Source organism: Pleurodeles waltl, chromosome 4_1 (assembly GCF_031143425.1).
Source record: "Pleurodeles waltl isolate 20211129_DDA chromosome 4_1, aPleWal1.hap1.20221129, whole genome shotgun sequence".
Classification (NCBI taxonomy): Eukaryota; Metazoa; Chordata; class Amphibia; order Caudata; family Salamandridae; genus Pleurodeles; species Pleurodeles waltl.
Genome location: NC_090442.1, coordinates 769,600,200 through 769,613,727, shown reverse-complemented (window position 1 = coordinate 769,613,727; position 13,528 = coordinate 769,600,200). Strand labels below are relative to the sequence as shown.

The 13,528-nt window shown below is 44.9% G+C and overlaps 1 protein-coding gene across 1 annotated transcript in view; it reads right to left on the bottom strand.

The window, feature by feature from the left end:
• LOC138288143 (transmembrane protein 116-like) overlaps positions 1-13,228 on the bottom strand; it is a 112,590-nt gene extending 99,362 nt beyond the window's left edge. Inside the window, exon 1 of the mRNA XM_069229419.1 lies at positions 12,583-13,228. Coding sequence (XP_069085520.1) covers positions 12,583-12,633 — 51 coding nt within the window. The 5' untranslated portion in view covers positions 12,634-13,228. The remainder of the gene's footprint in view (positions 1-12,582) is intronic.
• Positions 13,229-13,528: the final 300 nt, after the last annotated feature.

Sequence of the window (13,528 nt, the reverse complement as noted above, 5' to 3'; positions counted from 1 at the left end):
ATGGTCTTAATCGCCCTTCTAGTAAACCTTAACAATAATGGCAGAGCGCCAGGACTGAGGTACTACATTCCCCCAAGGGCTGCGTTGAGGAGTCTAGCCCAGTAGTAGGGTGCCTTACAAAAGAGGTCCAGGGGCACCAGATCAGGGCCAGGAGTCTTATGCTTTTTCATAGCTCCCAGTGCTCTGATTACTTCCGGGATTAATATTTCTATTTGTTTGAGGCAGGTGGGCAGGACATCTTTTGTCCAATTGGGATCCGAGGGACCGGCCGGGTCAGCACTGTATGGCGTACTATAATGATGGACCAAAACAGCTGGGCCTATACAAGTTTCTACAGCATTCACTGTGCCCTTTCCCACTCTGGCTACCAATTTCCAGAATTTCTTGGAGTTGTTCTCAACTGCAGCCTCCCTTAGTTCTGCCCATGGTGCATTTTGGTGCAGCAATTTCTTAGCATCCAACAGGCACTTATAGCCTCTTGTACACTCTCTGATTCCTCTTCACGGGTGTGGCTATCATGGCGCCATGTTAAGGTGCAAGAAACAACTCTCTTTGCCCTCACACACTCCTCATCAAACCAGTCTTTCTCCCCAATCAGCCACCTTCTATTAATGTCAGCTAGCTTGGTTGCTCCAGCATTGGTCCACAGGTCCCTCAACTCCCCTACCATAGTATCATATGTGGTTAAGATCGAGGGGCTATCGCTAGTCAGAGCATTTATAATAGATTGCCTGTAATTAACCACTATATGTTCATGTTACGGGAGTTCTCGCAGGTACTTCTCATTATCCCACCTTATTCTCCTTCTGCAATCTGATAGAGCAATCTCACCCTCATAGTCCCCCTGGACCCTTCCTGTCGCATTTTCTATTCCGAAGGCACTCATTCTCTAACTGAGGATAAGTGGGTTGTGGTCACTTTCCACCCTGTTGATCACGGACATATGAAGGATGGTCTTCCACGCTTCAACATTAATAATTACATAATCAATGACCGAAAAGCATCTTCCATTGTTGAATGTTGCTTTAGCAGCACCACCCGTCATAGTACGTCCATTGGCAAAGTGAAGATGATTATTTAGCAACAGATCAGTAAACGCCTCAGCTTTTTTTGTAGACTTAAAACAGCACATGGCTGACTCAGAGATTCCTAAGCTGCGATCTTCCATCACAATTCCACTACTGTTGGTGGGATCGCAGGTTGGTGTGTTGAAATCTCCACAAACCAGCATCATATTTCTGCCTTCTTTATTCCCCCTCACTAATTTATCATCTATTGCGGCCTGTCTAACATTTCCAATATATGTAGAACAATCTTTCCAGAGCTTCAAAACAATATAAAATCCTTTCTGAGAGAGCCCAATAAGGATTATTGTAGTGCACATCTTTGACCTCCATGGTTTATTTGCGTGGGTCAGCAACACCAAAACCCTTGTCTATTATGGCAACATGCGGGATACATTGTAACAAATACTGGCCTACGTGCTTTCGCACAATGAATTAACAATCCATCCTTAAAAGACTATTTATTGCCTTTAACACATACTTTTCACAATAAGGGCAATAAGAGGTAAAGTGGATGCTGGAGGGTCAAAGTGACCTCAGACACATCCATTCTGCTGGACAAGTTGTCTGTTCTGTGGGGCTCGGTACTCTCTTCAGGTGGGCGCATTGGACAGTACCTTCCCAACCAGATGGTGAATGGGCCACTTAAACGTTGACTGAATTTATTAATGGTAAACATTGACCTGTGTTTATCAACGGCCTTCTTATATTTTAAGTTTGTGGCTGTTATACATAACATGTTGATATAATATGTGTAGTTTATGTATGATGTAAATGTATTTGCATAAACTGTAGCAATACTTTCTAGTATTGAATACTGCTATTGTGGTTAGACAGACAGGAGTCGTTCTTTGTTTAAAAGCATTGCTTGCATTGCATACGGGGGGCTGATGGTGGGGTTGTCAAAATGTAATTATGGGTACAGGGATATGCTTAAATGTTGCACTGCTTCAGGGTTCCAGGTAAAGGCGTCTCAGCAAGCAGTGGGCGTGCTTTTTACAGTGAGGTGAGCATCTGTCATGTCTTTAAAATCCACTTTTCTTTAGAACAGAATTGGAACAGTTTCTTTCTACAGGTTTACACACAGGTTGCACGCTGTTACAAAAAAACTCTACCTGGTATAATCCGCAAAATCCCGTCTGTCTTTGAATTACTATTTTCCCTCTTTATTTTCAGTGCACTTCTGCTTCTCCTTTAAATCCCTCTTCTCTATACACACACTACTCTTAGATCTCACCCATGCCTGGTGTAGATCAGAGTTCAAAATGAGGATAAGTGCCTGCACGGTATTGGTAAAACCCACAGTGGACGGGCCTTCTTGGAAAGATAAAGGGCGACATGCATGAAGTAAAGCACTTTGGTGAGCAGAAACAAATGTGGCAAAAAAGTATTGACGCCTGGAAACATAAAAGTGGTTATGTGGAGACAAGCGCTTGAACGACCGAGCAACACTTCACTGAATGCATTGAGAAAGGAACCGAGGTTGGCATCTGTGCCTGTCCTAGTGCTGAAATTACCTTAAATGTGCGTGAGAGCCTTGTGGAAGGAAAGCAAGAAACCACATAGAGGGCGGGCTCTGGAGGACACCAAAACTCAGGGGTATGAGGACATGAGAGCAATGAACTGAAAAACTGGTTCTTGCCTTAATTTCACCCCCAGGACAGCTGTGGGTATGGACGCCATTGGGAGGTATGTGAACGCAGGGTACGCTGTTGTATACAAGCCGTGTATACAAGGTATTTCTCTGAATTCGCCTCATTCTTTTGGAGCGCACACCCGAGTACTATTTGAACTGCACTCACTCCCCTGCCATTCAGGAAACGATTGAAAGGTCTACTTCCGCTTCTACCGGAATGTCTCAGTCTTGCACCGCAAAGAGGCTCTCGGAACCCTTTTTTATCTCAAACGCTGAACGCTTTACCCCCAGTCTACGAAAGCTTTACAACTCGTTTTCACCCACAAGTGGGCAAGCCACAAGAATATTGAGTCATGCTCGAGGCAGATGCCTGACTCTGGTTCAGCTCGAGGTACTCCGGGAACCTCAGCCCACACCGAGCTAAGCTTTCCGAGGAGGCGCTGTGGTCTGGTGGATACCTCTGTCAACCTTGGCCGAGCAGCAACTGGGTTCGAATCCCAGATAAACTCTGAATGCTGGAAATAGACATTGTAGTGCAGTCTGCGTCTGGAGTGAGGCGCTGTTATATATCATGAGGCAAGGTTTGCACTGTCTAAAACAAAATGTGGGTTTTGCTGTCATTGTCACCCATGCTCTAGATCTCATCTTCCTAGAATTAATCATAAACCATCTTAGACAAGTTTTTTATTTCACCTTGGTTACACGTTGAGGCCACAACGGACACACAGCGATGGCGCTCTACGTAAAACTAACTAAAGAAAGAAAGAAAAGTTTTGGTGAAAGACGACCGTGGAAGTGAACTCACTAAAACTCTCTCGGTAGCGAAAGTGGAATCGGACAGGCTTTGGGCACCGTGACGTCACACGGTGGACCCCGCAAGCCACCTTTTGCAACTTATCAGCCTCATTTTACCTTCTGAGAGTGAGGGAAGGGCGAACAGGGGCGCTTCAAGGAGGAACCGTATCTTATCTCATGTGTTATTACATCCCTTCCTTCTGAAAAAAGGAGTGTGCCGCAGCTTTATAGATCCCGACAACAAAGAACTCTCCATGTCTCACCGGCTGTTTGGAAAAGATTTAACAGTGGTTACACAAAATCACGAATAATTTATATTACATTTTCTGATACCTGTATAATATTTTATAGTATTTCAGATTTTAGGAAGAGATGTGTTCTTTTATTGTAGCAACTGACCTTCAACATATTTGGAAAAGATTTACCAGTGGTTACACAAAAGCAAGAATAAATTAAAATATAAATCAGTGCTTAAAATGGAAAAATAGAAGTGCTTCTTCCCGTGGAGAAGTGTGGCTCAATGGTTAGAGCGGCAGACCCTGAATGGTTAGAGCAGCAGACCCTGAAGCAGAGATCTGGCTCTGCCTCAAGACCAGGGTTCAAGTCCCCTTCGGCAGTCTTGGGCTCAATTCCCCTTGACCAGATAATTCTCACCTCGGTGCCTAATCTAATTCATGGGTCCCACTCTGCAACTCTGGGCAATAGCTTGCTTAATCTCCACAAGGGCCCCAACAGTGCTTGGATGCCTGGCTTCACCCTGGGGGTGCTCAGGAGTGGGGCCTCACAGGGAAAAGCCAGGAGGGGTTCCATAGCGGTATGAGTACAGCGCCTTGAGACCCTAACGGGTGAGTAGTGTGCTATACAAGTGCTAATTTACATTTACAAAAGTGCCAGGTACTCGCCGATGAAAAGTATTACGTTTTCCCTGAGAAGTGCAGGCTTCTCAAAATAAAAAAGTGCCGGTACGCAGTACCGGCTCATTTAAAGCACTGTTTATAATACATTTTATAATATTGTTGTAATTTTTTATAGGAGTGCACATTTTAAGAAGAGGTGTTCTTTTATTGTAGCAATTGATCTTCGACATATCCCCAAAGTAAACTGCTTTACATGGGTGATACTCTATTTTTCCTTTGCAATAAAACTTTGGAATTCATTTATTATTGTTTGGGGTGGATAGATGTTGGATTTATGAATGGATAGATGAACAGAGGGACAGATAGATGAGTAGGTGGATGAATTGATGAAAGGATGGAGAGTTTAGGCATGAATGGAGAATGTGTAAAGGGTGGATGGTTCTGGGCTTAGTGGATGGATCCTAAAGGGTGCATGGATGGATAGATGGATGGACAATGGGTGCTTGGTTGGATAGCTGGATGGACAGATGGGTGAATTATGTTGGATGAATGGATCGATTTATGGAAGAATGGATGAATAGATGCTTGGATGGATAGATCTGGGTGAGTGGATGGATCTTTTGGTGGGTGGATGCATAGATCATGCTGGGTACATGGATGGATAGATCAATGAATAAATGGACAATGGGTGCTTGGATGGATGGACCGATAGTTGCACAGATGCATCTTAAGAGTGCACAGATGGATGATGGATAGAGCAGGGTGGATGGATGGATCTCGGTAAGTGGATGGATGGATCTTGTTGGGTGCATGGATGGATTGATGAATGGTTGGCTCGATGGGTGTTTGAATGGATGAATCTGTAAATTGATGGATCTTGGTGGGCGGATAGCTTGGTTGAATGAGGTTGGTTGATAGATGGATCTTCGTTTGTGCATGGATGGATATACAGAAGGATGGATCAATGGGTGCTTGGATGGATGGGTAGATATGGGTGAATCCTGGTGAGTGCATGGATGACCAGGTGGATGACTGGATAGATGTGAACAAACTGCATGAATACTGTCCACATACTGATTAATATATTAATATATTGTTCAGCAATATGTTGTGAATATATTAATAATTCTTCTGTGAACCGTGGTATTACATGAGTTGAGTTGTAACTTGCTGTAGAAGACTGAGGTTGAGAGCCTCTGGCTTGGTCTTTGATTTAACAAATCTGCTGAAACCTATAGGAAAGTCTGTGCGCAACAGCCAAAGTCGTTTCAAAGCCTTGGAGGCCTTCATTCAGGCACACAAACATGCTCTTTAGGCTTTTGTGATACAATCCAAGTGAGCATCTGACAGTGGTAAGGTAAAACTACAATTCTACAACGTGGTGAAAGCATTAAATGAGTTGTTTGCCTAATGTGACACAACCGGAATAGGCCTACTTTTCTTCCTTGTAAAATGCTGTTATTCCTGGCTCTGCATTATTTCCTCCATCAAATAGGACGGTAGACTTTAGCTAAGATGCTTTAGGCATTTAGCGGTCAGTAAATACTTTATAAAAACTCAAATTAGCAAAGGGGAAGTGAACGACACCATCAACGGAGGCCACAGTTTGAATGCTGCCCTTGGACTGGCTTAAATGTTGCCCAAAAAATCCTAATGCAGTAGCTCTCTGCACAACGACCTTATATGTGCACGCTAGATGTTTATTATTGGCTTCCGAGACTGACTTTGGCCAATTGATGAGCAATTTACATGAGATGCATTGTACTTTGTTCCTGACCTAGTCTGTATTCTAGGGCGACAGAGATTTCTCAACCACCCCTTCTGGATCCACCATTGGATGAGCAGATCGATGACGACACCTCCAGCGGGTGGCCGCGTGTGCCGGGCTCATTTCTATCCCTATGTGCGGGACACAGGTTTGTACTTAGGAAGCGCTGGTATACCTTCAGTGCCCTCGTGTCGAGCCTTCCTGCCTCGTTGGGGGTTTACTTGTGAGGCCGCTATACTTAGCTTTACGCAGTGCTTAATTTGTGCTTGTTGTTTCCGGTGCTGAGCACGGGCACTTATTTTTGAGGGCCGGGGCTTATTATTCTGCCTCAAGCATTTGCTAAGAGCAAAAGACACATATGGGAAAGACGGATGAAGTAAAAACGAAAAAACGTCACAAGGGGAGAAAGTAGAAAGCTGCTAGAGTGAGCTGACGGGGCAGGGAGTGGCTTTATATGGATTGAAGAGGCCCGAGATGGTTTGGGATTACACTGCCTCAGTATTCCGCGTTCGCACATTTAATTGCAGCAGCCACGTGTTTAAGAGGAGGGCTTTGGGCACCGGCACCATTTTATTTACAATTTAAGCACTGCCTTTAGGTGAGGAAGTATCTCTCCCAGGCCTGGTGTTGGCTCAGCCGGCCAAGGTCAGGAGACTGATCGGTCACCGGTTACAGCAGATTTGCCCCTCCACATTGGAGGGAGCACAGCAGTGTCTCCGACGCTAAATTACTCGGACGGCCTTAATTTCAGCCTGATATCCGTTATTGATCTGATAACGGAAAGCATTTGTCAGTAATTTTGACACTTACTTTTTACAGCTTTCTGGTTCATCACGACAGGTAGGGGATACAGGCATCAGAACTGGCTGTCAGTGCAGCATCAATGGTCAACGAGCACTGAATGGAACGGAGAGATATTTTAACAGAAGACAGTAACATTGTAAGGGATTTGAAAAGCTCTAGCTTGCTACTTGAATAGTCGTTTATCTGGCTTTTATTAAGGTTTTGCAATGTTTTTTCCTTTTTTTCCAGTTATATAATATGGCACTGCGATTTTTACTTACATATTTTTATCTAAATTGAGCACCTTGATGTTTCATTTATTATTGTTTGGGGTGGATAGATGTTGGATTTATGAATGGATAGATGAACAGAGGGACAGATAGATGAGTAGGTGGATGAATTGATGAAAGGATGGAGAGTTTAGGCATGAATGGAGAATGTGTAAAGGGGACGTTGGCTGAACAGATGGTTGAATTAGTCAGGAACATGGATTTCTCAGTGGATGGATTGTAATGAATGATATATGGATGGATGGGAAAGGTGGATGGATGAATGAATAAGGATAAACAGAAGAATCTTTGAGGGTGTGTGGATCAATGGATGGATGGGTGGCACCTGGTGGGTGCAAAGATGGACAGATGGAAAGGTTAATGGGTGGGTGTTTGATGATGGACAAATCAGGGTGGATGGTTCTGGGCTTAGTGGATGGATCCTAAAGGGTGCATGGATGGATAGATGGATGGACAATGGGTGCTTGGATGGATTGATGGATGGACTGATGGATGAGTGCTTGGATGGATGGATGGATCTTTTTGGTTGGATAGCTGGATGGACAGATGGGTGAATTATGTTGGATGAATGGATCGATTTATGGAAGAATGGATGAATAGATGCTTGGATGGATGGATAGATCTGGGTGAGTGGATGGATCTTTTGGTGGGTGGATGCATAGATCATGCTGGGTACATGGATGGATAGATCAATGAATAAATGGACAATGGGTGCTTGGATGGATGGACCGATAGTTGCACGGATGCATCTTAAGAGTGCACAGATGGATGATGGATAGAGCAGGGTGGATGGATGGATCTCGGTAAGTGGATGGATGGATCTTGTTGGGTGCATGGATGGATTGATGAATGGTTGGCTCGATGGGTGTTTGAATGGATGAATCTGTAAATTGATGGATCTTGGTGGGCGGATAGCTTGGTTGAATGAGGTTGGTTGATAGATGGATCTTCGTTTGTGCATGGATGGATATACAGAAGGATGGATCAATGGGTGCTTGGATGGATGGGTAGATATGGGTGAATCCTGGTGAGTGCATGGATGACCAGGTGGATGACTGGATAGATGTGAACAAACTGCATGAATACTGTCCACATACTGATTAATATATTAATATATTGTTCAGCAATATGTTGTGAATATATTAATAATTCTTCTGTGAACCGTGGTATTACATGAGTTGAGTTGTAACTTGCTGTAGAAGACTGAGGTTGAGAGCCTCTGGCTTGGTCTTTGATTTAACAAATCTGCTGAAACCTATAGGAAAGTCTGTGCGCAACAGCCAAAGTCGTTTCAAAGCCTTGGAGGCCTTCATTCAGGCACACAAACATGCTCTTTAGGCTTTTGTGATACAATCCAAGTGAGCATCTGACAGTGGTAAGGTAAAACTACAATTCTACAACGTGGTGAAAGCATTAAATGAGTTGTTTGCCTAATGTGACACAACCGGAATAGGCCTACTTTTCTTCCTTGTAAAATGCTGTTATTCCTGGCTCTGCATTATTTCCTCCATCAAATAGGACGGTAGACTTTAGCTAAGATGCTTTAGGCATTTAGCGGTCAGTAAATACTTTATAAAAACTCAAATTAGCAAAGGGGAAGTGAACGACACCATCAACGGAGGCCACAGTTTGAATGCTGCCCTTGGACTGGCTTAAATGTTGCCCAAAAAATCCTAATGCAGTAGCTCTCTGCACAACGACCTTATATGTGCACGCTAGATGTTTATTATTGGCTTCCGAGACTGACTTTGGCCAATTGATGAGCAATTTACATGAGATGCATTGTACTTGTTTTTGATCTTTGTTTTCCCAAAGAGCCAATCGACCTATGCAGTGATGACTGGATCTAGGCCCCAACGCAGTCCTTTCCTGGCCAGACCAATGAGAAAGCGCTACTAACAACCCAGCCCCTTCTCTTCCTCCACAAGCATCACCACACATGCACTGCCAGAGTTGGCTAAAGTTTGACATTCAGAATTCTGCACCAAGTGCAGTAGCCTGCATTGTTAGGAGAGTACACGTGTCACCTATTCTGCATGACATGGACTGGCTGCCATTCGAGAGGAGGATTAATTTTAAGGCACCGGCACTAGAGCACCTGCATGCTTGTGAACAGACTGGAGATATACAGTCCATTCCTAGAAGGCAAAACTCCCCGTCCATGCCTGAATGTCAAACAGTTATGAAAACATTATAAATGATGCTGACAACTGTCATTATGTTTGTGATCTCTCATGTGTGTAGAGAGTAAAGTCTCCATTGCTATGGTAAAGTTGTTTATGAAAGTTTGAGATGACTGGAAAGCTTAGGGATTTTTTTCAACAAAAATATACTCATACGATTAATTCATCATATGTTTTAGGGTTCTGCAAAAGTGAAATCTGAACATAAACTGGGAGTAATTTGGAGGACGTAGCATCAAGACAAGAGCAATTGTGCTTTTCGAATGTGGACTTCTTCAAGTATTATCATTCACAGTAAAGGGAAAGGATCTGACAACTGTCCGTTATGCCAGTTGTCAAATTTTGCTTAGCGTGCATATGTTTGCTATTTTTTTAAAAATCCTTGAATAAGTCATTATATGTGAATTGTTGCTAAATACCGCTATGTACTATACAAGCCAAAGACCATAAGCTTATTTTGAGTTTTACTGTTTTCAGCTATCTGTTTATTCACTTTCACATTATTGAACCTACACTCACTTCACCTATTCTAATGTGTCCGTAAAATTGGCCTTTTATCCTTAATTTTTGTCCTGGATTTTGACCTGAATTTTTAGAGCCACTGTCTTGAATTTGCCTCAGTGCCTGGTGGTCACTGTCCTCAGAAGCGTCTTCCTGTGAGATATTGTCATTCTACCACATCCCAAATGGACAGCTTCCCGGCTGGAGTCATTGCGAATCTGCTGTCTCTGGGTGCCAGGTGAGTTTACGCTCACTGCCTTCCTGAGGTTTTACTTAGCAGGTGCTTGCAGGTCTTCTTTGGCGCGTTCGTCAACCCAAACACGCCGTCTGTTCATCTGTCGAAGGGTTTCTGTTCTCTACTGCGCACACATTTCCGCTGTTGACTGTGTTTAATTTATGGACTTACTTGCCGTCTTCATATGGTTCAATGCATCCTATTCTGCCTTTGTTTATTTATTTGGGATTGTTATATTCTGTGAATTGTTATATTTCTGTTTTTTTCTTTGGCGATTTCAGTGACTATTTCTCTCTGCGCCCGTCTTCTATGAATGTATGTATTTAAGATACAGCCTAGCTCTTTGTGAAACATTCAACCCCTTGACGTGTCTATGTGCTTGCACAGCTGTGACGAAGTGGTCCTTCAGATTGCTGGAGTGGATGCATTAGCCCACTGAGCCACCAACCCCCCTGGTTTCTGTGGACTCTCGCTCTTGCTTTTGTCTCTCGCTCCGCCTGTACACTTTCTACCCCACTCGGTTTCTTCTCGCCCTGGGCCGCTATATCTTTATGTACAATGCGCGTCTGTGGTTCACCATTAAACCTGTTTAAAGTGACTCAAAAACAAGTCTCAGAGGTCATGTAAGTTGCAGCTCCGCCCCCACAGGTTACAGAGGGAGGAACCTGCGTGCGCCCACGTGAGCTGAGCTGAACTAACCGGGCTGCGTCCTGCCTGTGTTTACAAGCCTCGCTGGCTGGATGACTGCCCGTCTACAAGGTCTGGCGCTTTTTTCTGCGGATTTCCCTCCTCCTCTCTGCCCTTGTTCTCTATGACCAGAGACGCTTTAGCACGGCAAAGAGGGCTCTGGCCCAGGGGCCCAGCCCTTCAGGGAGCCCAGAGCTGGATCTGTTCCGCAGACAGCCCTGCCCTGATGACCTGGGTTAAATGGGAAAAAATGAACGGCATGCTAGGGGTTGTGGGGCTACAATGAGTGCTGAAAGCAAAACTGCTTTACTGTTGTATTGCGTAGGGCCTGATGGACAAAGTATTTGATCATCTGCCAGAACTAAGTGAAAGTGAAACTATGGGCTTGCATGAATAGAGTCTGTATTAAAAAATTACACAACTATTACTTGCCAAAAAAATACTCGTTTTCTTTTAATTTGTTTCTAATAAGGGAAACGCATGGTGGTCCGTTACAGACTTTTTGGAGAGGAATGTTCTGTTTGTTTTTTTGAGCAACATCCATAAAAAATATTTTAGGTCGAAACAAGACCCCACATATTCGAAACGGGAGAGAGTCACAGAGATTATTTACAATAATTTTAGTGGGCTGCTGCGCTATTACCATATTGAAAACACCTGTCTCTATCCCTAAATATTAGATTAAAACAATTGTAGATGTTGGACCAGTGTTTCCTGTCAGTGTTTCAGGAACCTGACCGAAAAGGGCATGAAAGAGTTGTAATTAGATCATAAATTCAAAGCTGTTTCAATCAGGGTACCCCCCAAAAAGATGTCTTAATGTGTCTCTACGAAGATGTATACGGTCCACCTGAGGCTCCGTTTTCCTGTCTTCTGTTTCAGATGCTGTCCCTTTAAGTTGGCCCCTTTCTGCATGTGTGCACCTCTCTGTCTCACCAGCCTCTCTTCCCCTATTGTTCGTTCTTTATTTTTTTTTAAATATATTTATTTATAATTTTATATAAACAACATACAACAAAAATATAAAGTTCCCTCTCCTGCCCTTACAATTGTAACTCAAAAACAGTTAAGCAATAGTGGATCCTCAGCACATCAAACATTCTTCATATCACGAATCTCAAGAATTCTTAACATTCAAGTTGAATGAGCCTGAAGAGAGGTGTCCAATATTTGTATGCAGCAGCCCCTGCCAAGCGAACTCAGCAGGCCGTCAAGCCCGAGGGCCGGACTCTAAACATATAAGGCAGAGAGGAAGAAACAAAATACCAACAAAATAGAGGGAGGGACAGGAAGAAAGAGCCGGGAGGAGCAAGCAATTCTCTCAACAACCGTTCCACATGACTGCAACCTATAGAAGCGGGAACAGCACTCGACACGCGGGAACAGCACTCGACACCTCAAGATGCCCATCGTAGCAGACTCTTCAGGCAGACACAGATTCAAGGTATTCCCCTATCGTTCTTTGTTGCAAGATATGTCCCTATTTGCATCTTTGAGTTTTTCGTGTCCCTGGGTTGCGATGTGCCTCGCCTCTATTCTGCTTCTCTGTACACACTTTTTATACGTATGAATGTTTGCACTCGTCTCTGTCCTTTCTCCGTCCCACTATGTGCCCGTCTATCCCCATCTGTCTTCTTACTTACTGCTCTGATATCTCCCTTTGATTTTATATGGCTCTGCACCTGCGTGTCTCTCACTGCCGCTTTCTTTTTTCTCCACACCCGTCTCTGCTTCTGTTCTTATCGGTGTCTCTCTCTCTCCGCGCCTGTCCCCGTCTCCGTACCTGGTCATTGGTAAGCGCTCCTGCGACGCTGCTGTTGTTCAGGGTGTTCATGCTGACGGTCGGACAGAGACCGACTTCTTGGGGGCTGTCTCCCTCCGCCTCCAGGGACTCCCGAGCTCACCCAGGGCTCTCTCTTCCGTGTCCCCCGTGCTCTGCTGGGGTCTCTCTTCCTACGAAGTCTCTTCCTGCTCTGCTAGGGTCTCTCTTCCGTGCTCTCCTAGAGTCTGTCTCTCTTCAGTGCTGTACCACGGTATCCCCCGTGCTCTGCCAGGGCATCTCTTCCTACGGGGTCTCCCCGTGCTCTGCTAGGGTCTCTCTTCCGTGCTCTCCTAGAGTCTCTCTTCAGTGCTGTACCACTGTATCCCCCGTGCTCTACCAGGGCATCTCTTCCTACGGAGTCCCGTCCGTGCTCCTCTAGGGTCTCGCTCCCGTGCTGTCTTTCAGTCTCGCTCCATGCTCTCCCGTGGACTCTGTGCGTGCTCTCTTGAGTCCTGCGGGCTCCTGGCTGTCAGTTTCTGTCAGGCCTCTCCTGTGCAGGGAGAGGGACTTTCCCCACCAGAGTCCTGTCAGGGCAGAGGAAGGCGTGAAGCACACATCTGTCTGGAAACCCCCAAGCCACTCACCGCCCCGCCCTCTCTGCCCGGAACATGAGCTCGCCCAGTCTGGCCCTGGCATGGGCAGACAGAGTCGCAGACGCGCGGTCTCAGGCGCTCCCTGGGAGTGACGGCTGGGACAGCCCTTCATTTACATAAGTTATACAGCACGGCATTGCAATTACAGGATAGTTAATGCGTTACAGCGAGCTCTGAGATCGAGACATGGACATGCTGTTGTCAAAGGGCCAAAGGAAAAAATACCAGCACACACCTACGGATTAAGCATCGGGAAATCAGCATCCCACAGTGCTGTGTCAGGACCACACACAACCCCACAATGCTGCGCTTGG